General features: G+C 46.4%; 1 protein-coding gene across 1 annotated transcript in view; it reads right to left on the bottom strand.

The window, feature by feature from the left end:
* Positions 1 to 23,420, bottom strand: part of MTMR6 (myotubularin related protein 6) — a 52,613-nt gene extending 29,193 nt beyond the window's left edge. The window contains exons 1-5 of the mRNA XM_077298318.1: positions 23,239 to 23,420; positions 8,898 to 9,014; positions 4,973 to 5,135; positions 2,985 to 3,142; positions 1,931 to 2,059 (exon numbers count right to left, since the gene is read on the bottom strand). Coding sequence (XP_077154433.1) covers positions 1,931 to 2,059; positions 2,985 to 3,142; positions 4,973 to 5,135; positions 8,898 to 9,014; positions 23,239 to 23,262 — 591 coding nt within the window. The 5' untranslated portion in view covers positions 23,263 to 23,420. The remainder of the gene's footprint in view (positions 1 to 1,930; positions 2,060 to 2,984; positions 3,143 to 4,972; positions 5,136 to 8,897; positions 9,015 to 23,238) is intronic.
* Positions 23,421 to 23,821: the final 401 nt, after the last annotated feature.

Genomic DNA, 23,821 nt, shown 5'->3' with positions numbered 1-23,821 from the left:
CATTACATTTAGCGCCCTATGAAATGTTTTGCTTCTTAAAATCTTTGCATTCTGAGATACATTTTCATGTACTTCTATAAATAAAGAATACACATTCAGACGCCACATCAAATGCTTTTATCATATTATGTCGCCCCCTATAAATCGAGTGCACGATGATCCACACAAAAGCCTTGTCTGACGTTGTCCTGAATATCCAATATTACATACTGGACATGTTTTTCTCACTGAACCACTTCACTAGCACTTTGCCCTGTGACATGGTCTCCATCACGCTGGAAAAAGCATTGTTCATCACCAGATTGCTCCTGGATCACTGAGAGAAGTTGCTCTTGGATGATGTTTAGATACTTAACTGCTGGCAGACACAGGACACATGGTAGTGCTCCACTTTTCTTCTCTGGACAATAAATCTTCCAGATGTCACAGTGTGAAGGGGATTTCTGAGAAAATAAAACTTTACCCCAGTCCTCTGCAGTCCAATCCCTGTACTTACTACAGAATGTCAGTCTGTCCTTGAGGTTTTTCTTGGACATAAGTGTCTTTTTTGCAGCTCTTCTCTGCACTAGGCTGCCTCCAATAGCTTTTTACTCACTGTATGTGCAGAGGCACTGACACCTGCCTGCTGCCGTTCCTGAGCAAGCTCTGCACTGGAGCTGAACCGATCCTGTAGTTGGATCTTCTCTTGGAAATTGTCCTGGCACTTGCTTGTCTTTCTTGGGCACCACAAAGCTTTCTTCCAAGCAACTGAGCCACTCTCTTTGAAGTTCTTGATGATTTGATAAATGGTTAATTTAGGTGCAATCTTACAAGCGGCAATGTCCTTTCCCGTAAAGCCCTTTTGATGCAAAACTATGATAACCTCAAGCATTTCCTTGGAGGTAACCACAGTTAACAGAAGAAGACATTGATTTTTAACACCAGACCCCATTTATAGCAACCAGTCTGCTCTTATAGTTCAATCCGCATGACAGAGTGATATCAGCTGCCTACACTTTCTCCTGAGCTTACATGATCACTGAAATGATGTAAGCAAGTCATTGTAAGGCAGGGCTGAAACTCGGAGGAATTTGGATTTTTTTTTATAAAGTTCATTTTCATAGCAAGAAATGACTTTGCATTTTTTTTTGCAAATCATCTGATCACTATTCATGCAGTTGGTTACAATTTAGTATACTTATACAAGTTTATGGTAAACAATAATAATTCAATAATTTAATATTTACGCAAGAGAAGTATTCCGGTAAGAATTTGTGAAAATTATTAGATCGGTGAGTGCACCTGCCTCATCTAGCCGGCTGACTTATCCAGCCCGCACCTGCCTCATCCAGCCCGCACCTGCCTCATCCATCCGGCTAACTTATCCAGCCCGCACCTGCCTCATCCGTCCGGCTAACTTATCCAGCCCGCACCTGCCTCATCCAGCCCGCACCTGCCTCATCCAGCCCGCACCTGCCTCATCCAGCCCGCACCTGCCTCATCCAGCCCGCACCTGCCTCATCCATCCGGCTAACTTATCCAGCCCGCACCTGCCTCATCCAGCCCGCACCTGCCTCATCCATCCGGCTGACTTATCCAGCCCGCACCGGCCTCATCCAGCCACCAATGTGATAGCGGGATCCACACTGATAGCAATGTACCCGACTATCTCTGGCAATCCGATAGGGAATGAATGGAGAGGCTGGGCTCGGGCTCATCCGCGGCTCCATTCAAACATGGGACAGAAGTCACCTATTTGTGGTCTCAGTAGATGGGCCACCACTGATCTGGTAGTTATCACCTATACTGTGAATACATGATCACTTCTTCTTACTTGTATACACAGGGGATTTAGACTTCTACATCAGGAAACAAAACTGTGATCATAAAGCCTAGTCTAAACATTCAACCAGCCATTAACAGAAGTTTTGTACATTTCAGAAATAGATACCTGTGTCTCCTGATGGTAATAAGACAGCACGGGAAACCTGCCTTTACTTCTGAACTTTGAGCTCCCCACAATGATCGGCTTACTAGCAGTAACCGGTACATACAGGTCTCGAGGGTAAGTCTCACATACCTGAAAAATAAAATATAAAATAAGGCAGTGATATACGGTCCATGCTCGGATCGCAATACCCGGCCTGAGCGGAGGGGGTCCTGACCTGAAGTAACAGTCTCATCTATGTCTCTGAAGCAAGGACCGTATCATGGACTAACACAGGGAGAGAGATGACGAGAATACTTAGTGCCCTATTCCAGGCTATGGCCATGTTCAGACTAGAGTTTGTGATTCTGACATTTTAATGTTTTCTTGTAGCAGCGATTCTGCCTGAAATCACCAAATCCAAACTTGTTGTCACAGATCACTGAATTGTTAAAACTCTGCGCCTTTCTCTCCTGTATCTAGTAGGGGAAATCACAATATGATTTATTGTTCCAATTCCTGATCTTGAGACAGGAGTCTAGGAGACCAAGCGTGACGTCCGCGTCACAGGGTACACATGTGTCAAGATGGCGTCTGGTCTGCACTACAGTCAAGTCCCATCTACACCACAAACGCTGCAGCTAATCACTGGGCTCAGTGGTATTTTCCCGTCCACCCAGCATCAGCGCTGAAGTCAGTGATTGGTTGCAGCGGTATTGTGTTGCAGAAGAGTTGTCACTGGTGCAGTCCAGCAGGGGATACAACAGGTTTGTAAGGATTATTCTGCTTTTTAAAGGGTTATCAGCATTTTGCTCCATTGTTACCTTTCAGTCCACCCGGAAGCTTCTAAGGAAAGTATATGGAAAGTCATAGAGCCCTCAAATATGGCAAAACAATTCGGTAAATATACCAAAATTAAGTAAATGACAAACAAACTCTGATCTGTCTGTAAACAACTACAGAAATAAAGCTACATAACAAGAAATCGCATAAATAGCAGTTCCTTAAAATGATGTTCGTTTTGAAGACATTTCTACATTTCGATAAACCGACTCTTGTCCCCCAAAGGTGCTTTTACCTTATACTCTCTGTTCACATCGGAGAGGTGCCAGTAACCATTAGGGACTCCCATCCGCCTATACTCATCTCTCAGGTCTATGCATTGCCAGCCGAGAACACGTTCCGCCTCCTTTTGTTTGGGGTTGTAGGAAAATGCATAAAGATCTTCATATCGGACTAATAGAAAAATAAGAAATAGTTCTACATTTACCTGCACGCTGTAAAAAACATTTTTATGAGTGTTTTTTTGGTGGGCACATATAAACCAATATGGCTGCAAATCTACAATACAGTAAAGATTTGTTCAGTGATCCATAGCTTTTGGTTTTTTTTTCAATACTGAATGCAACTCCTTCCCACTACATGACATAGTAATATGCTATGGAGCAGGCTCAAGCTTGAGTCCCCTCAACACAGGGCAAGTGCCAGTTGGCTTATCCAGCCAGCACCTGCCTTACACCCAGCCAGCACCTGCCTTACCCAGCCAGCGCCTGCCTTACCCAGCCAGCGCCTGCCTTACCCAGCCAGCACCTGCCTTACACCCAGCCAGCACCTGCCTTATACCCAGCCAGCACCTGCCTTACACCCAGCCAGCACCTGCCTTACACCCAGCCAGCACCTGCCTTACACCCAGCCAGCACCTGCCTTACACCCAGCCAGCACCTGCCTTATACCCAGCCAGCACCTGCCTTATCCAGCCAGCACCTGCCTTATCCAGCCAGCACCTGCCTTACACCCAGCCAGCACCTGCCTTACACCCAGCCAGCACCTGCCTTACCCAGCCAGCACCTGCCTTACACCCAGCCAGCACCTGCCTTACCCAGCCAGCACCTGCCTTACACCCAGCCAGCACCTGCCTTACACCCAGCCAGCACCTGCCTTATACCCAGCCAGCACCTGCCTTATCCAGCCAGCACCTGCCTTACACCCAGCCAGCACCTGCCTTACACCCAGCCAGCACCTGCCTTACCCAGCCAGCACCTGCCTTACACCCAGCCAGCACCTGCCTTACACCCAGCCAGCACCTGCCTTACACCCAGCCAGCACCTGCCTTATCCAGCCAGCACCTGCCTTACACCCAGCCAGCACCTGCCTTACACCCAGCCAGCACCTGCCTTACACCCAGCCAGCACCTGACTTACACCCAGCCAGCACCTGCCTTACACCCAGCCAGCACCTGCCTTACACCCAGCCAGCACCTGCCTTACACCCAGCCAGCACCTGCCTTACACCCAGCCAGCACCTGCCTTACACCCAGCCAGCATCTGCCTTACACCCAGCCAGCACCTGCCTTACACCCAGCCAGCACCTGCCTTATCCAGCCAGCACCTGCCTTACACCCAGCCAGCACCTGCCTTACACCCAGCCAGCACCTGCCTTACACCCAGCCAGCACCTGCCTTACACCCAGCCAGCACCTGCCTTACACCCAGCCAGCACCTGCCTTATCCAGCCAGCACCTGCCTTACACCCAGCCAGCACCTGCCTTACACCCAGCCAGCACCTGCCTTGCACCCAGCCAGCAAGTGTTTTAACATTTTGCTGCAACCATAAAAGTCAGATGTATGAAAATATAAAAATATTTAACAAGTATGGCAAATATTGTGCAGAAAAAAAAGTGAAATCGAAAAGATGCATGTAATTTAAAAATGCAATAAAATGTGATCAAAAGGCTGTGTGTGATCCAAAATGATGTCATTAAAACTACAGCTCAGTGAGCAAAAAACGGCCCTGATACAGGACCCTCTATGGAAAAATAAAACTTATGGGTCTCAAAAAATGGGGACACCAAATTTTTTTTTTTTTTTTTTTACAAATTTTACATTATTTAAAAAGGCCCTAACATAAGGAAAAAAATGCAAGATCTCCAGCCCCCGATTGCTTATGTTGATCCTGAACTACCAGTTTCATGAATAGAATGCCAACACTGAAGTGAAGACTGACGCATAAGCAGGAGATTATGTATTATATATATACCACTCATATAAAGATTTGGATGTGGTCCTACCTGGTCTGGACAGCTGAAGCAGAGAGTTGTAGATGTCATGACAGTCCCGCTCTTTGGGAACTATGAAATGCACCACGCGGAAGTTCTTGCACTGGATGACTAGGGGGCAGCCTGTGGTGGTGAGGGCCAGCTTCTCCACCGCAGAGATGTGATGGTGCAGAATCTAATGGAGACCAGGAGCACATCAGTCACAGGGAGTAGAAACCTCAACTATGCACAAAACCATCCAAATAAAGCCATCCATGTCCTATAAAGCAGAGATATTTTGGGAGCCATGACATAACCTATTTTTCTCTTTTTCGTTTCAGCGACACATTCCAAATTCTATGACTAATTCTATGACTTTTGGGCTACGCTCCCACAATGAGCATTTGGTAAGTTTTTGATGTTGCAGATTTTCTGCACCTATTAAATAATATTACTTGCGCTTTTATCGCCGTGGTTTTTGTCTCTTTTTGTTATATCATGTTTTAAATAAAGCTGCTTTATTTTTCATACTTTCTGGTATTTGCGTTTTTTACCTGTGGATTTTCCGCATCTAATGCAAGTCTATGGGGAAAATCTGCACAGAAAACTTAGAATATCCGCAAGAGAAACTGAAGTTGCGAATTTCCTCTGTAGGATTGCCAGTGTCAGAGGATAACATCCTCCGACACTGCCTCCCCTTCACCCACATTCCTCGCCCTGGGAACAGACATGGTGGAGGAGTGAGTCTTTCTGCCATCTGCACCTTCAACCCAATCCCACCTCTACCCTCCCTTAGTCTCCATTATTTTGAAGTCCACTCTGTCCACATCTACTATCCCACCAACAACCTCCAAGTGGCCGTCATATACCGACCTCCAGGCCCGGCCACTGCCTTTATTGACCAATTCTCCACCCGGCTTCTTCAATTTCTCTCTGATGACATTCTCACCATCATCATGGGTGACTTCAACATCCCCATTGACACCTGCCAGTCAGCAGCCTCCAAACTCATGTTGCTTATTTCATCTTTTGGATAGTGGTCCTCCTTAGCCACCCACACAGACGGACATACATTAGACCTTATATTCACCCGCCTCTGCTCCCTATGTAACTTCAGAACCTCCTCTCTCTCCCTATCTGACCACCATCTACTCACATTGTCATCCATGTCCAGCATGTAGCATACTCCTATAGAGACCTTGCACATCTAGACACTAGAAAACTCTCTGACTCTATTATACTTCTGGCATCCATAGCTTCACAGACAGTGCCACTGCTTTCTACAATGCCATAACGGCAACAGGTAGTGATACAGTCGCCCCTCTCATTCACGGCAAAGTGTGACGAATGAATAGACAACTCTGGCATAATAACCTCACTAAAAAGCTTCGGCAAGTGTCCAGGGTTGCGGAGTGGCTCTGGAAGAAAACACGTTCGCAAGATGACATCACTGCATTCTAACAAGCAACACTCACATTCAATTCAGCCCTCACCTCTGCTAAACAGGACATCTTCAACTTCAACAGGACAACTTTTGTATCTTCCTTATGCAACAACCCCAAACAGCTATTCAAAGATTAACTCCGTTGTCCGATCTCCACTGCCCCCTCTGACCTCCCTAATCTCTGTCGAGTACTTTGCCACACACTTCAAAAATAAGATCGACTAAACAAGGCAAGTCTTTATTGTTCGACCACCACAACCCCTTTGTATACCAGACCAATGCCCAAACCCCATAACCTCCCTCTCCAACATCACTGAAGGAAAGCTTACTTGTCTCTTCAAATCACACATCACAACTTGTGTACTTGACCCCATCCCATCTCCTCCTCAACCTCACCACCCAACTTATCCCATCAGTTCAACCTATCATTAAACTTCTGGTACCTTCCCTTCTGCTTTCAAACATGCCACAATCACTCCTATCCTAAAAAAGGCATCCTCAACCCAACCGCTATGTCCAGCTATCACCCCATATTGCTGCTCTCAATCGCTTCCAAACTCCTAGAACAGCATGTTCACAAACTTTTCTCCCACCACTCAATTAAGTTGCTCTTTGCCAACCTACAATCTGGCTTTCGTCGCCACCATTCCACTGAAACTGCCCTGACCAAAATTACTGAAGACTTACAGCCAAAGCCAACAGACAATTCTCTATACTCCTCCTTCTAGACCTGTCCTCTGCCTTCTACTACACATCCTCTCTTTCTGTGGCGTCAAAGACCTTGCCCTATCCTCAATCTCCTCGTTCCACACTAACTCCTCATTCCATTCTCTCTCTGTTGGGACTCGGCCAAGGATCTGTCCTAAGACCTCCTACTCTTCTCCATCTATACCCTTGGCTTGGGACAACTCAAAGTCCCGTGTCTTCGAGTACCCTGTGCGCTGGTGACACTCAGATCTACCTCTCTGGCCCAGATGTCACCTCTCTGCTGTCCATAATCCCAGAGTGTCTATGAGCCATAGTGTCCTCATTCTCCGGTTGCTTCCTCAAGCTCAATGTGGACAAATCTGAACTTATTATCTTTCCTCCATCTTACATATCTTCCCTACCTAATATATCTATCACAATAAATGACATCACACTTTCCCCTGTACCAGAAAGCCGCTTCCTCAAAAGGTAACCCTTGACTCTGCCCTGTCCTTCAAACTACACATCTAAGCTGCGGCCACCACCTGTTGCCTTCAGCTCAAAAATATTTCCATAATACTTCCTTTTTTCAACCCTCAATCTACTAAAATGTTTTTGCATGCCCTCATTATCTCCCACCTCAACTACTGCAACATCCTTGTCTTTGGCTTACCTGCTAACACTCTTGCACCTCTCCAGTCTGTCCTTAAGTCTGCTGCCCGAATAGTCCATCCCTATCCTTGCTACTCCTCAGATTTTTCCCTCGGCTAATCCCTTCATTTGCTCCCAATTCCCCAGCGTATCCATTTCAAACTACTAACACTGACCTACAAAGCCGTATATATAACCTGTCTCCTACGTACATCTCCAAACTAATCTCCTGATATCTTTCCAGGTAATCTCCAGTATTCCGAAGAACACCTTCTCTCCTCCACACTTATTCATTCCTCACCCAATCGCCTCCAAGACTTCTTCCGAATATGCCCCCATCCTCTGGAATTCTGTGCCCCAACAAGTCTGATTATCCACCATATTCAGATCCTGCAGACAGAACCTGAAAACCCATCTCTTGAATAAAGCTACAACCTGCAATGATCACGCTGCCACCTCAACACCACCGGAGCTGCCGCAACTCCCCAACCTATTGTCTCTTTCGACATCATCCTGTAGAATGTAAGCCGGCAAGGGCATGGCCTTCTCCCCTCTGTACCAGTCTGTCATTGTTAATATGTTTACTGTAAATGATATCTGTGTTTTGTATATGACCCCTTTCTCATGTACAGCACCATGGAATCAATGGTGCTATATCAATAAATAATCATTCCGAGCACGTTCTGCAGGCTCTTTATGCTGAGTAAAAAAAACACAATTGGGACATAATTATCCATTAGTGGGAAGCGGTTATGGGGTCACGTCATCTTGACAAGATCTTTTCCAATCGAAGTCAACTAAGCCAATGCCTGAAGAGGGTCAAGCTTTAAAAATACATGGACAGTTTGGTTGGGCCACAGCGAGAACCATTCTTCACCAGTGTCCCTACAATATGGGTTTGGTTAGGGTCTTTTGCCCTCTGCGATGCCTATATGCTTCAACGGGGATATGTAAAGGGGTTGTCAGGATTAGATAACATCAGTTGTAGTTCATTGAAGGTAAATATTGACCAGTTTGTATAGTTTAAGGCTATGTGCATACTGAGTTTTCCAAATCTCAAAACTCTTCAAAAACCTATGTTTCTGCTCCGATACAACAGCAAAAAAGACTTGGTGTGCATATAGCCTAAAGGAGCGTATGTGTGAGATAAGGAGGTCCACCGATGACTGCACGTACCCAGATCTCTCTCTGCTGCGAGTCTATAAACAGTAAGTGCGTGGCTGTGAGATACAACGTTCCTGAAGTCGACTTGTTGCTTGGACTAAAACGATCCAATAACTTCACCTGCTCCACCTAAGAGAACAAACAAAGCATGGCTGTGAGTCTATAAAAGTCAACATGTGAACTGTGTCTGATCAGGTAGACTACAGCAGACAAGATAGAAGGCGAATAAAAAGAAAATAAAAAAATATTTGAGAGTTTTCAAAGCTTTCACTGCTTTTCTGGAGTAAAAGCTTTGGTGAATTGTCTCCTATGTTCATGGAAAGCTTAGATCCATACATTTTTCTTAAACAACAAACTTTACGGAAAGTTAGAAAAATTTGCAATTTATAAGTTTTTTTATACTTTAAAAAGGATTGTTCACATCAAAACTATATATATATATTAGGTATGGATTAATGAAAAAATAATAAGCAGAGGCATACTCACCCTCCACTGCCCCTGAAGATCGAGCAAGCGCGGGTTGTTCCTAAAGGCCCCGTCTCACATAGCGAGATCGCTAGCGAGATCGCTGCTGAGTCACAAGTTTTGTGACGCAACAGCGACCTCCATAGCGATCTCGCTATGTGTGACACGTACCAGCGATCAGGCCCCTGCTGCGAGATCGCTGGTCGTGTCGGAATGGCCTGGACCTTTTTTTGGTCGTTGAGGCCCCGCTGACATTGCTGAATCGGTGTGTGTGACACCGATCCAGCGATGTCTTCACTGGTAACCAGGGTAAACATCGGGTTACTAAGCGCAGGGCCGCGCTTAGTAACCCGATGTTTACCCTGGTTACCAAAAAAAACAAACAGTACATACTCGCCTTTCGGTGTCCAGGTCCCTTGCCGTCTGCTTCCTGCTCTGACTGACTCCCGGCCGTACAGTGAGAAGTGAGAGCACAGCGGTGACGTCACCGCTGCGCTCTGCTCTCACTGTACGGCGGCTCAGTCAGAGCGGGAAGCAGACGGCAAGGGACCTGGACACCGAAAGGCGAGTATGTACTGTTTGTTTTTTTTGGTAACCAGGGTAAACATCGGGTTACTAAGCGCGGCCCTGCGCTTAGTAACCCGATGTTTACCCTGGTTACCCGGGTGCTGCAGGGGGACTTCGGCATCGTTGAAGACAGTTTCAACGATGCCGAAGTCGTTCCCCTGATCGTTGGTCGCTGGGGAGAGCTGTCTGTGTGACAGCTCCCCAGCGACCACACAGCGACTTACCAACGATCACGGCCAGGTCATATCGCTGGTCGTGATCGTTGGTAAATCGCTATGTGAGACGGGGCCTTAAGTCACAGCACCGCTGCAGTCTGTAATTGGCAGCAGTGGTCAGATGACCTGAAGAGCGCCATCATGGGAGAACCATACTACACAAACTAGCTAATAAACTGCATTTCCGACATGTCAGTATCATTTTTTTTGTTAGAACGTTTCATTTTTTTTTCAAGGAAATTTACAAAAACACATTCAGTTTTGCTTTGACTGAGTGACTCATATTTTATCAGACAAAACGGCTGTTAGGAAGTTTGTTAACACTTCTGGTGCTCCACAAAAATGAACGCAAAGTAAATTAAAATGATAAAAAAAAAGGTAATTACATTTTTTACAACTAAAACGTTGCTTTCCATGACCTTTGGTTGTCTTGGCACCCATCTTGCTTGCACAATTTGTGGCTGAATCAACAGGATGTCAGCTATGATATACTGCTGATATCCGCGGAACTTTCCAGAGTGGGGGTGGGGGCGATTTATCCTCAATTCTGTAGACTTTAAATAGGTGTATTGGCGGTCATTGAGTGGTTAAACCAGTTCTATCAGGTTAAAGGGGTTGTCCAGGCTTTTCACACCACTGAAGACATGTGAATCCCCACATCACAAGCAGGGAGGATTCTCCGGTGCGGCCGAGTGGTCATGTAACCACAAGTATGCAACATTAATTCTTCCGGTCACATACCGACTAGAGGTGCACAGCCTTGCTCAATAAAACCGAATTGTTAATAGCCATGTAAGTCTAGTCAGAATGTGGCCAGGAGTATGAACTTTGTATACTTGTGGTCACATGACTGCCCGGTCTTGCCGCTGGCACCAGAGAATCCTAAAAGCGCGCAGTGCTCGCGATGTGGAAAATCACAAGTTTGTAGTCACAGAGTGGGACAAGCCTGGACAACCCCTTTAATAAGCTGACCTGTTTAACGGCAGTATTTTACTGCTGCGTGTGCATGCCCTTACACACAGCACTCCGTCAATCAGTACCCTGTTAAGCAGGGCGAGCGCGCTCCTCAATGCCCAGACTCGTCACTTCAGTGCCTCAAGTAGTTAAATGCCTTATTTCTGTGCCATATTGGGAGTACGGACCTGTAATGTTCTTCCCATAAATACAACAGCATATAAAAGGCTCTGCTCACCTTCACACAGAATATCCTTAGCGTTCATTTTCTTCCTACATACAAAGTTAAAGCACCACTCCAGCGGTTTATATTACTGAAGCGCCGAAGTGGTGCTACTAATGTAAGTTCCCTGCCTCCAGTCTTATACTCATCACCCACCATCTTCACCTTTTAACCGCTCCGGTCAGTCTTCTGTAGGCTGTGATCTGTGATCTTGCTGGGCAAGCCAGAAGTCACAACTCCATGTAAGTCTATGAGGGCTAGGACGAGGATCTCAGGGACTTACACTGAGAACCTGGGACCGTTACCTGTGACTTACGGTCAGTCAGAAGTTGTGGTCACAAGATGGTGGGACCGAAGCGGTACCAGGAAGAACTGAAGACGGCAGCTGGTAAGTAATACTGGGGAAGGTACCGTAGATTAGTGACACCGCTCCAGAATTGGAAAAAAACAAGCAAACACTGGAGCGGTGCTTTAAAGGAAACCAGTCAGCAGGATTGTGCTCCGTAGCCTCCAGACAGTGTCAGGTCGGCGCCGTTATACTGATTATAATGATACCTTGGTTGATGAAATCTGTCTTGTGGTTGTTGTGTAATCTTTATTTTCAGTTTTGAGTTAATATTCTCGTGCCCGGGGGCGGCCTGTGGGGGTGGCATGTGGAGCTCTGATTAGCTATTCATACTGATGGCTTCTGACAGGTCACTGACCCCTCACTGACCGGACCCCTATTTTAAATACTGTATTTCTTATTGTTTTGCAAAAAAACCAAAACCACATTCAGTAGGCAGGCTGCGCTGTAGCGTGATCGCATCTACAATATTCAGATGTTCATTTTATTTAGTGATAGAAATTTGAAAAATAAAACTAAATTTCTTCCTCAAAATTCCGCCGGCCGCACCTACGCAGTAGCCTCTATCGGCGATCCAATAAATTATACTGCACAGGCGCCAGCTTGGTGGAGACTATTTGTTTTTCCCCTCTAGCAAAATGGCGATGACCCCTGCGTAGCATCTATCGCGTTCCAAACTATGCTACTGCGCAGGTGCGGCCGGCGCCATTTTCAGGAAGATTTTTTTTTAAAGAAATGTAAATGACTAAATAAAAAGAATATATGCATATTATAGATGCGATCATGCTACAGCGCCGCTGCCTGCCTGCTAAATGTGATTTATTTATTTGCAAACAATAAAATACACAATATGTAAAATAGGAGGCAGGTCAGTGAGGGATCAGTGACCTGTCATAAGCCATACAGATGAATATCTAAGCAGAGCCCCACATACAGCCCCACCCACAGGACTTCCCACAGCTCCGCCCACAAGACTTTGAGAATCTCATTAACTGAAAACTACAAATAAAGATTAACAACCACAAGACGGATATCATCACCCAGATATCATTTTAATCACTATATCAGCACCGACACTGTCTGTAGGTTTACTGTGCACAATCCTGCCGACAGGTTCCCTTTAAGCAACTTTTTAAATAGTCTTCATTAAAAATGTTTTGTGTTTTGCTGCAGATTGTAAGTCTTTGGCTATGTGCACACATTGCGGATTTTGATGCATTTCCACAGCGTTTTTGGATGCGCAGAATTGCATCAAATCCGCAGTGTAGTGCACTACCAATGTTAGTCAATGTGAAATCTAGAATTGTTGTGCACATGCTGCAGAAAAAACGTGCGGATTTGCAGCGTCTTATTTTCCGCAGCATGTCAACTCTTTTTGCAGATCTGCAGCATTTCTTCACCCATTGACTTCCACTGATTCAGTCAAATCCACAGCAAAACCGCAGGTTTAAAAAGATCTGCGGTTTTGCTGCGGAGTTGGGTGCGAGAAACAATGCAAATCAAGAGGAGGAAGAGTGTGTGCGGAGACTGTGTGTGCACATAGAAGATGTGTGTGTCTGTGTGTACCTGCGTGTATCTGCGGTGTGTGTGTGTGTGTGTGTTTGTGTGTGTGTCTTATATAGGCAGGCATCGTCTGATGGGACTACTAGTCCCATCTGGCTATGCCTGCTACAGTGACAGCTAGCCAATGATGGGACAGCAGTAATCCCATCATCCAGCTACTGTGTAAAAAAGTTAAAAAAACATATACACATACAGTACATACAACATACAGTATACACTCATCATACAGCTAATCCCCGACTCCCTCGATCATCTGTAAAAAAAAAAATTAAAATAATAAACCATCAGTATACTCCCTGTTCCCATGTAATCCATTTAATAACGAGTGTCCCATGACCATTTCCCGTGGAGAGCTGTCACATCGACAGATGTGACTGCTCTCCAGGGACTTCGGTGATACAATGACAGGAGATAATCCTCCGCACTGTATCCCTCCACCGCCCTGAGTTCAGCAGAGTTCATACTGTCACTTGGGAAAATTCTCACGCAGCAGTGCCGTAAAGTGAGAAAATGAACTCACTGAACCCTCAGTGATAACACTGCAGGAGCCATTGTCTCCTGTCAGTGTGTCACCGGAGGCCCCTGTAGAGCGGTCACATCTCCTGATGTGACAGCTCTGTAGGGGAGATCGTTGTGGGACAGTCGTTATTAAATGGACTACATCGGACCAGGAAGTATTTGTGTTGGTTTATTTTTTTTTTGCAGGAGATCGAGGGCGTCGCATGGATTGGCAGAACAATAAAGATGGGAAAATGTGAAGTGTTTTATTTCATTAAAATACTTTATTCTGGCTGTGTGTTTATTTAACCCTTTAATACAAATAGGATTAGTAATGATAGGTAACTTATTGACACCTCTCCATTACTAAGCCAGCTTGATGTCACCTAACAATACAAAAGGTGACGTTAACCCCCTATTACTCCATATGCCACCACTACAAGGCAGTGGGAAGACAGAGGCTAAGTGCCGCAATTGGCGGCATTTCTGGGGCGGCTGGGAGCAGGTGTTTGTAGCCGGGGGGGGGAAATATCCATGGCCCCTTCATAGGCTATGAATATCAGCCCGCAGCTGTCTGCATAACCTTTTCTGGCTATTAATTATATGGTGACCCCACGTCATTTTTTAGGGGGGGTCCCCTTATTTTAATAGCCAGTAAAGGCTAAATATACAGCTGCGGGCTGATAATCATATCCTGGGAAGATCCATAGGTATTTACCCCTTCCTAGGCTATAAACATTGGCTCACAGTCGCTGGCTTTCCCTCTCTGGTGCAGAAAATTGTGCGGGAGCCCACGCCATTTTTTTAAAATTAAACAGATATTGCATTTAAGGCCAGGGTAACACTTGCGAGGAGCGTGCGGCTGCATGTATTTCTATACATCTGAACGCTCCAGTCCGAGTGCCGGCGGCAGTGCCGGGTATTGATGCAAGAGACTTGTGCGAGTTTCACGCAAGTGTGACCCTGGCCTAACACAGATTTGGTGTGTGTGTGTCTTTATATAACTCTTTATGTACCATTTTATTATGTTTATTACTAAACATCGGGCTTGGTGTGTGTGTAAACATTATTCTTCAATGGAGTATCTAAATGAAGAGGTTGGACAAAAAATGACATCACAATTCTTTTTTTTTGTTAAATAATAAATCTTTATTTAGCATACAAAAACGCATACAAATCCGCATGAAAAAAAAATGCATGAAAATCCGCATCAAAAACGCATCAAATCGGTGCGAATTTTTACCTGCGTTTTCTGCTAAGAGATGCAGAATCTGCGCAGAAAATTCCACAGGCAAATCTGCAACGTGTGCGCATACCCTTTTATGTAGCAGAGTGATCTGCAAAAATATTGAAACACCATCTGAGCTCATGCTCCATTCTGATGGCTCTCTTTGCTCTCTGGCTCTATTTTCTCAGTGCTTCAGATAGTTGGAAGGAGGAAATTGTAGTACACAAATCTGCACAGCAGAGAGGGGAAAATATCTAAAGTTTTATGGAGAGCAGAGAAAAAAAGGTTACAGACATGAAGGAAAGAAAATACAGAGGAAATAAGTGCAGGACAGAAGCTGTGCTGATATATGAACTAATCAAGAGAGCAGCTCCCTGGGTACACACAGAGCTAACATCCAGCCTGCATTACTGGGAGAGACACTCCCACATGAGAAAAATCTGAAACATGAATCAAGCTGCAAACTGCATATCAGGAGGTCTGAAAATAAATGAAGGAATGATGATTGTAGACTGAAACTTTGTGCAAGTTTATTCACAAAATGGAATCACTCGCATTTATGAAAATAATTTTTCCAGGTCAAAAATGTCCATAGCCTTTAAGCTGACAGGTTCACATAAAGTCTCTCTGTCTAACTATAATGCGATTAATCTAAAGACCCCAATCTAAAAACAAAACTATGGGGGAAAAATCAGCACATATAACTCACTGTACCCGCAAGCCAAACAGATGTATCTGAGGTAAAAAGGAGGTACAGACGCATCTGAGGTAAAAAGGAGGCACAGACGCATCTGAGGTAAAAAGGAGGCACAGACGCATCTGAGGTAAAAAGGAGGCACAGACGTATCTGAGGTAAAAAGGAGGCACAGACGTATCTGAGGTAAAAAGGAGGCACAGACGTATCTGAGGTAAAAAGGAGGCACAGACGTATCTGAGGTAAAAAGGAGGCACAGACGCATCTGAGGTACAAAGGAGGCACAGACGCATCTGAGGTACAAAGGAGGCACAGATGTATCTGAGGTAAAAAGGAGGCACAGATATCTGAGGTAAAAGAAGGGACAGATGTATCTGAGGTAAAAAGGGGGCACAGACGCATCTGAGGTAAAAGAAGGGACAGATGTATCTGAGGTAAAAAGGAGGGCCAGACGTATCTGAGGTAAAAAGGAGACACAGACGTATAAGGTAAAAAGGAGGCACAGATGTATCTGAGGTAAAAAGGAGGCACAGACGCATCTGAGGTAAAAAGGAGGCACAGACGCATCTGAGGTAAAAAGGAGGCACAGACGCATCTGAGGTAAAAAGGAGGGACAGATGTATCTGAGGTAAAAAGGAGGCACAGACGCATCTGAGGTAAAAAGGAGGCACAGACGCATCTGAGGTAAAAAGGAGGCACAGACGCATCTGAGGTAAAAAGGAGGCACAGACGCATCTGAGGTAAAAAGGAGGCACAGACGCATCTGAGGTAAAAAGGAGGCACAGACGCATCTGAGGTAAAAAGGAGGCACAGACGCATCTGAGGTAAAAAGGAGGCACAGACGTATCTGAGGTAAAAAGGAGGCACAGACGCATCTGAGGTAAAAAGGAGGCACAGACGTATCTGAGGTAAAAAGGAGGCACAGACGTATCTGAGGTAAAAAGGAGGCACAGATGTATCTTCCTGAAAAACATCAGCCCATCTTACACAAACACACTGCACAAAAAAACTTCAAACATTTCAAAAAGCTACGTGCTTTTTATCTTGTTACTCCTACTGATTTCAGGGGACATATCCCCTAACCCCGGTCCCCCATCCCTCAACCGCTACACTACCTCATATCAAAACCATACTAACCTTATTAATATTACTTGCACCCCCTCATCTCTCCCTTTCAATTGTGCCCTTTGAAATCCACGGTCTGTATGTAACAAGCTTCCTTTCCTGCACAACTACTTTCTGAACAACTCTCTGAATCTATTGGCCCTCACTGAAACCTGGATCCAGGACTCTGACACTGTCTCCCCTGCTGCCATTTCCCATGGTGGCTTACAATTCTCCCATTCCCCAAGACCCACAAACAGACCTGGTGGTGGAGTCGGCATACTCTTGTCCCCCCAATGCACGTTCCAGGTTATACCCCCAGTTCCATCACTCTCATTCCCTTCTTTTGAGGTCCACACCATCAGGCTCTTCCGTCCCCTCTCCCTCAGAGTAGCGGTCATATACCGGCCCCCAGGCTCACCCACCCACTTCCTGGACCACTTCTCAGCCTGGCTGCCGCACTTCATGTCCTCAGAACTACCAACCCTTATTCTGGGAGACTTCAACATTCCCATTAACAGCCCCACTTCCTCATCTGCATCCCAGCTTCTATCACTAACCACTTCCCTAGGCCTCTCACAGCTCTCAACCTCTGAAACACACAAAGACGGTAACACCCTGGACCTGGTCTTTGCCCGGCTCTGTTCAATCTCTTACCTAGATAACTCACCACTTCCCCTCTCTGACCACAACATTCTCTCCTTCACACTCACAACTCCTCGCCCACCCCAGCACTCTCCTACCTACCACACACTCAGAAATCTACAAGCCATTAACCCTCATACACTTTCAGACTCCTTACACTCATCATTGTCCCCAATCTCTTCTACTTCCTGTCCTGATCTGGCTGTACATCACTACAACGCCACTCTTAGAAGCACCCTTGACCAAGTAGCTCCCCTCACCCTCAGAACCTCCAAACACAGAGTGAAACAGCCCTGGCTCACATCGCAAACCCGATTTCTCCAGCGATGCTCTAGAAGTGCTGAACGCTTATGGAGGAAAACTCGCAGACCAGAAGACTTCATCCACTTCAAATTTATATTAAGGACCTATAACTCTGCCCTTCACCTCGCCAAACAGACCTACTTTACCACTCTGATCTCCTCACTATCCAACAACCCCAAGAAACTTTTTAACACCTTCCACTCCCTCCTCAGGCCAAAAGCACAAGACCCTATCACAGACATTTGTGCTGATGACCTGGCCTCCCACTTTATAGAGAAAATACACATTATCCGTCAGGAAATCCGCTCCCAGACACCAAGTGCAATGACTCCCATTCCTCCCTGCATCTCCCCTGGCTCACTCTCCACTTTCGATCCCATCACAGAAGAAGTCTCCAAGCTCCTCTCCTCTTCTCGCACCACCGACCCCATTCCCTCACACCTCCTCCAGTCTCTCTCTCCAGTCGTCACAACTCACCTAACTACAATTTTTAATCTCTCCCTTTCCTCTGGCATTTTTCCCTCCTCCTTCAAACACTCTATCATTACTCCATTACTAAAAAAACAAACCCTTGACCCATCATGCACAAACAACTACAGACCGGTCTCCAATCTCCCCTTCATCTCAAAACTCCTGGAGCGCCTAGTCTACTCCCGTCTTAGGCTACTTTCACACTAGCGTCGGGAACAACCCGTCGCTGCGCGTCGGGCCGACGTTCCCGACGCTAGTGTGGTCTCCGCCGCACAACGGGGGCAGCGGATGCATATTTTCCACGCATCCGCTGCCCCATTGTGAGGTGCGGGGATGTGCGGGGAGGTGGGGGCGGAGTTCCGACTGCGCATGCGCAGTCGGAAAAAGCGGACCGTCGGGAGCAAAAAACGTTACATGTAGCGTTTTGTTTTCCCGACGGACCGCTACCATACGCCCAAACGCCGCCAAACGCATTCACCGTTTGGAAATGCGTCGCAAATGCGTCGCAAATGCGTCGCTAATGTTACTCTATGACGAAACAACGTATCCAGCAAAAACTTTTGCTGGATGCGGCGTTTCGCAAAAACGACGCATTTGCGACGTATTGCAGTTAACGCTAGTGTGAAAGTAGCCTTACCCGTTACCTCGCCACTCATTCCCTCCTAGACCCTTCACAGTCCGGGTTCCGCCCCCTACATTTGACAGAAACTGCACTCATCAAGGTGACCAATGACCTTCTGACAGCAAAATGTAACGGTGACCACTCTCTGCTCATTCTCCTCGATCTTTCTGCAGCTTTCGACACGGTTGACCACCCTCTCCTACTCTCTAGGCTCCAGTCACTAGGCATCAAGGACACTGCTCTCTCCTGGTTCTCTTCCTATCTTTCTGAACGCTCCTTCAGTGTTCTGTTCTCCAGCTCCATTTCATCTCCTCTTCCTCTCACTGTCGGGGTACCTCAGGGCTCAGTCCTTGGCCCCCTTCTCTTCTCCCTCTACATGGCCCCAATTGGACAGACCATCAGCAGATTTGGCTTTCAGTACCATCTTTATGCTGATGACACACAACTATACACGTCATCCCCTGACCTTACCCCCGCTGTACTACAGAACGCCACTGACTGTCTGTCCGCAGTCTCTGACATAATGTCCGCTCTCTACCTGAAAATCAACCTCTCCAAAACTGAACTTCTTCTGCTCCCGCCTTCTACTAACCTCCCTAAATCTGGCATTTCCCTCTCCGTGGGTAGCACCATAATAACACCCCGGCAGCAGGCACGCTGTCTCGGTGTTATGTTTGACTCCGATCTCTCCTTCACCTACCACATACAATCTCTTGCCCGCTCGTGCCGCTTACACCTAAAGAACATCTCTAGAATCCGCCCTTTTCTCACCATGGAGACAACAAAAACTCTCACTGTCGCCCTAATCCACTCCCGTCTGGACTACTGCAACTCTCTATTAATTGGCCTCCCCCTCACGCGACTTTCCCCTCTCCAGTCTATCCTTAATGCAGCAGCCAGGGTCGTCCATCTGGCTAATCGTTACTCGGACATGTCCGCTCTTCGCCAGTCGTTACCCTGGCTGCCCATTCATTACAGAATACAATTCAAAGTACTTGTTCTCACCCACAAAGCTCTCCACAGTGCGGCACCGCCTTACATCTCCTCCCTCATTTCTCTCTATCGGCCTAGCCGACCGCTGCGCTCTGCAAACGACTTTCGACTAACCTCTGCACTAATCCGTACCTCACACTCCCGACTCCAAGACTTCTCCCGTGCTGCGCCAATCCTCTGGAATGCTCTACCCCAAGATATTAGAACCATCCACAATTTGCATAGTTTTAGGCGCTCCCTCAAAACACATTTGTTCAGAGCGGCCTATCACGTTCCCTAATCAAACTCATTTTATGTTTGTGTGTGTGTAGCCCATTCACTATCTCCATCTACCCCCCACTCCCTGAAGATGGCTGGACCATCATTGTAAATACATCATTGTAAATACACACCTGTACTTTGTATCTCCCCACCTTTACTGTAGATTGTAAGCTCTCACGAGCAGGGTAGTCGTATTTTGTTTTATTCTGCTTTATTACTGTATTGTTAACGTTGTTACCTATGACTGTTGTGTTTGAAACTGTTAAACTGTAAAGCGCTGCGGAATATGTTGGCGCTATATAAAGATTATTATTATTATCTGAGGTAAAAGAAGGGACAGGTGTATCTGAGGTAAAAAGGAGGCACAGACGTATCTGAGGTAAAAGAAGGGACAGATGTATCTGAGGTAAAAAGGAGGCACAGACGTATCTGAGGTAAAAGGAGGGACAGATGTATCTGAGGTAAAAAAGGAGGGACAGACGTATCTGAGGTAAAAAGGAGGGACAGATGTATCTGAGGTAAAAAGGAGGCACAGACGTATCTGAGGTAAAAGGAGGGACAGATGTATCTGAGGTAAAAAAGGAGGGACAGACGTATCTGAGGTAAAAAGGAGGGACAGATGTATCTGAGGTAAAAAGGAGGCACAGACGTATCTGAGGTAAAAGGAGGGACAGATGTATCTGAGGTGAAAAGGAGGCACAGACGTATCTGAGGTAAAAGGAGGGACAGATGTATCTGAGGTAAAAAAGGAGGGACAGACGTATCTGAGGTAAAAGGAGGGACAGATGTATCTGAGGTAAAAAGGAGGCACAGACGTATCTGAGGTAAAAGGAGGGACAGATGTATCTGAGGTAAAAAAAAAGGGACAGACGTATCTGAGGTAAAAAGGAGGCACAGAAATATCTGAGGTAACAGAAGGGACAGCCGTATCTGAGGTAACAGAAGGGACAGCCGTATCTGAGGTAACAGAAGGGACAGCCGTATCTGAGGTAACAGAAGGGACAGCCGTATCTGAGGTAACAGAAGGGACAGCCCCCCCTAAAGGAACATTTGGAAGGTGTATACTCGTGAATGGAGGTTGACCTCATACAGCTGAGTCCGTCCTCACCTACGTGTCTTATTCATGGCACTCTGATCCATAACAGAATGGGACTGGTTGTCCCTGGTTCCAGCTGATTATTCCACAGCCCAACAATGAGGACATTCATCTGAGAAAGCAACAAAGAAAGCAACGGAAGCTCTGGCCAACAACAAATGTGGTCACTGCTACCACCATACAATCAGGGAGCTGAGCCAAGCCCCCCAGCAATTCACACTATGCCAGCAAGTGAGGAGTCACGGCCGTGTGTGACACAGCAGAGCCGCATCCTCGCAGCAAAATGCCGCATTAACTGGCAGGTTCATCTCCGACCACAACCCGACAGTCTGCACAGAGACTGAATCTACAAAGCTGAGAAACTTGGTAAATCCCCAGCAATTATTCTCATTAGTGATGGGCGAGCATGCTCGGGTACTGTCTTCGGCGTGCTCGAATAATATGTTAGTCCCGGCGGCTGCATGTCTGACACTTGACAATCCAAGACCCGTCTTGCTCCTGCTACACTGCAGAGAACTAACTTTTCCGTCGGGCCGCCGGACGACATCATCACACATGATTTGCATAGTGATGTCATTGAATGACTTCATCAGTCCCAGTGAGTCATCTCGGGAGTCACAGATCGCGCTAAATGATCATGTCTGCTCAGACAGCAGTGTAAATGCCTATGCAATTGTGTCCAGCTTAAAAGGACATTGCGTAAAAAACAAAAAAAAAATGTTTTGGACTCTTCCTGATTAAAGTTCGGCTGCTATCATCGGTACCATTTTTTTTTTTCACAGGAGTTGTATAGTTGTCAGCCCCCAACACAGTCATTAATGGGGTCTCAGATATGGTTTTATCCCAGGGCTTTCCTTCTTTAGACATATTTGGCACGTACACAGGATATGTCATAAAAGAGCTGAACGCTGCAAACTATTTACACATGGCAATCAAACGTTCTAGCAGACTCGTCCTGGATGTCCAGAGGGCCGCGGAAGATGGGGACGAGGGGCAGCAAGTTGTCCTGTTATGACTACTGGGGGCCGTCTCCTGCTGAGAGCACTGGGGGAAGTAGACAGATAAACTATGGTCATTGGTAGTGGGGGGGAATGAATGACCATTTTTTTTACTGCTAGTCTTGGGGGGGGGAGACTATGAAGATCCCTGATAGAATGGCTAGGTTATCTTGGAATTAATATCACTTGGGAATATTAAAAAAAAAAGACTATAAAGCCATTCCCACATTGATTTTCACAGAAAGTACACTAGTCTCACCAGGTCTAAGATTAATAATCTGTGCAATTTGCATTTTGAAATGAAGTGACAGATCTGCTTTGAGTTTTTACATCCTGTTGCTGACTCCAAGACCTAAGATTTGGCTGCCCTGACACCACTGCCCTGCACGGGGGAGGGGGCAATAATCACTGGCGTACCAGGCTAACTTTCCATTAACATGACTGAGACCATTGTGGAAATCTAACCAACCCCATTACAGTCAAGAGTTTCCTGGGCGCGATTTGTGCCCGTTATTTGTCGCTTTCGAATGGATTCTACTTCTCACCTACGGCAGATGTGAGCCTGGCCTTACACCGAGCACTCCTGTAGGCTCCGCTGTCCATAGTCACATCTACCTCCGCCCCGTGGAGCTCCCAATATTACGGTGTATTAAAGGGGTCTTCCCAATGTGATCACTTGTGTCTATACAGAGGACGGGGTGTCCCTCGATCCACCACATCAAGGAGGAGACTGAATAGACAGCTGGCGGAGCTCTCCATTCACTTCTATGGGAATGATGGAGGCAGTGAGCAGATCTGGTGTAATAGACCAGAAATGTCGGTGTGGAGACTACGCCTTTAACTTCTCACTGTGGTTTTGGAAAATGGAAATGACAGCATTGAGGGGAAGGTACACTCTGGTTTTAGGCCGATTATTGGGAAATCTGTTGCGGATTTGTAAGAAAACGACTCATGCAGAGGAGTCTTCTGTACATTGTACTGCAGGGCAGAGCCTGGAACATGACACCATAAAGTGAGAGAAAGCAGCACTGGAGGGAGACATGACCATGCAATGTCACCCACTACTACCATCAGTGACACTGCACTCACAAGCCCCAGCCTCCCTACCTTGGTGGTGCGGATGTGCTCCATCTCCGGCCCCTTCTATCAGATGCACCAGGACCGGGTGATCGCCGGGATCCTGTTCGCTTCCTGCTGCTGCCGGAGCCGCAATACACTTCCTGCTACGATCGATGCAACAAGAATGACACACAGTGCGAACTGCGGCGGCGCCGTACAGTCCTGCGTGTACACCGGCGCCACCGTGTGCTCATATTACGGTACTGCAGTGTGAAAGTCTCAATACTGTACACGTCTAATGTATGACTTGTTGAAAAGCCAAAAAGAGGAATAGAACAGAGAATGTGGTCATAGACACCCATCAGCCATAACATTAAGCCTACTCACAAGAATCCGCATGGAAATCCACCCCCAAATCGCATGGATTTTGATGCCGATTTTGCTGCTGATTTCTCAGGAGAAAACAGCAGCGTATAAAATAAAACAAAGCCCCATTACCTACCTGGCAACTCTGCCTCCTGCGATGACATCTGGGCCCATGTGGATTGTGATTGATAGCGGCAGGCAAGGTCTCCGAGCCTTCGGATCGCTGGGGGAGTTTCTAGAGTTTTTTTTAAACTTTATGAAAAGT

Source organism: Ranitomeya variabilis, chromosome 3 (genome assembly GCF_051348905.1).
Source record: "Ranitomeya variabilis isolate aRanVar5 chromosome 3, aRanVar5.hap1, whole genome shotgun sequence".
NCBI lineage: Eukaryota > Metazoa > Chordata > Amphibia > Anura > Dendrobatidae > Ranitomeya > Ranitomeya variabilis.
This window is presented reverse-complemented; position numbering and strand designations above follow the sequence as displayed.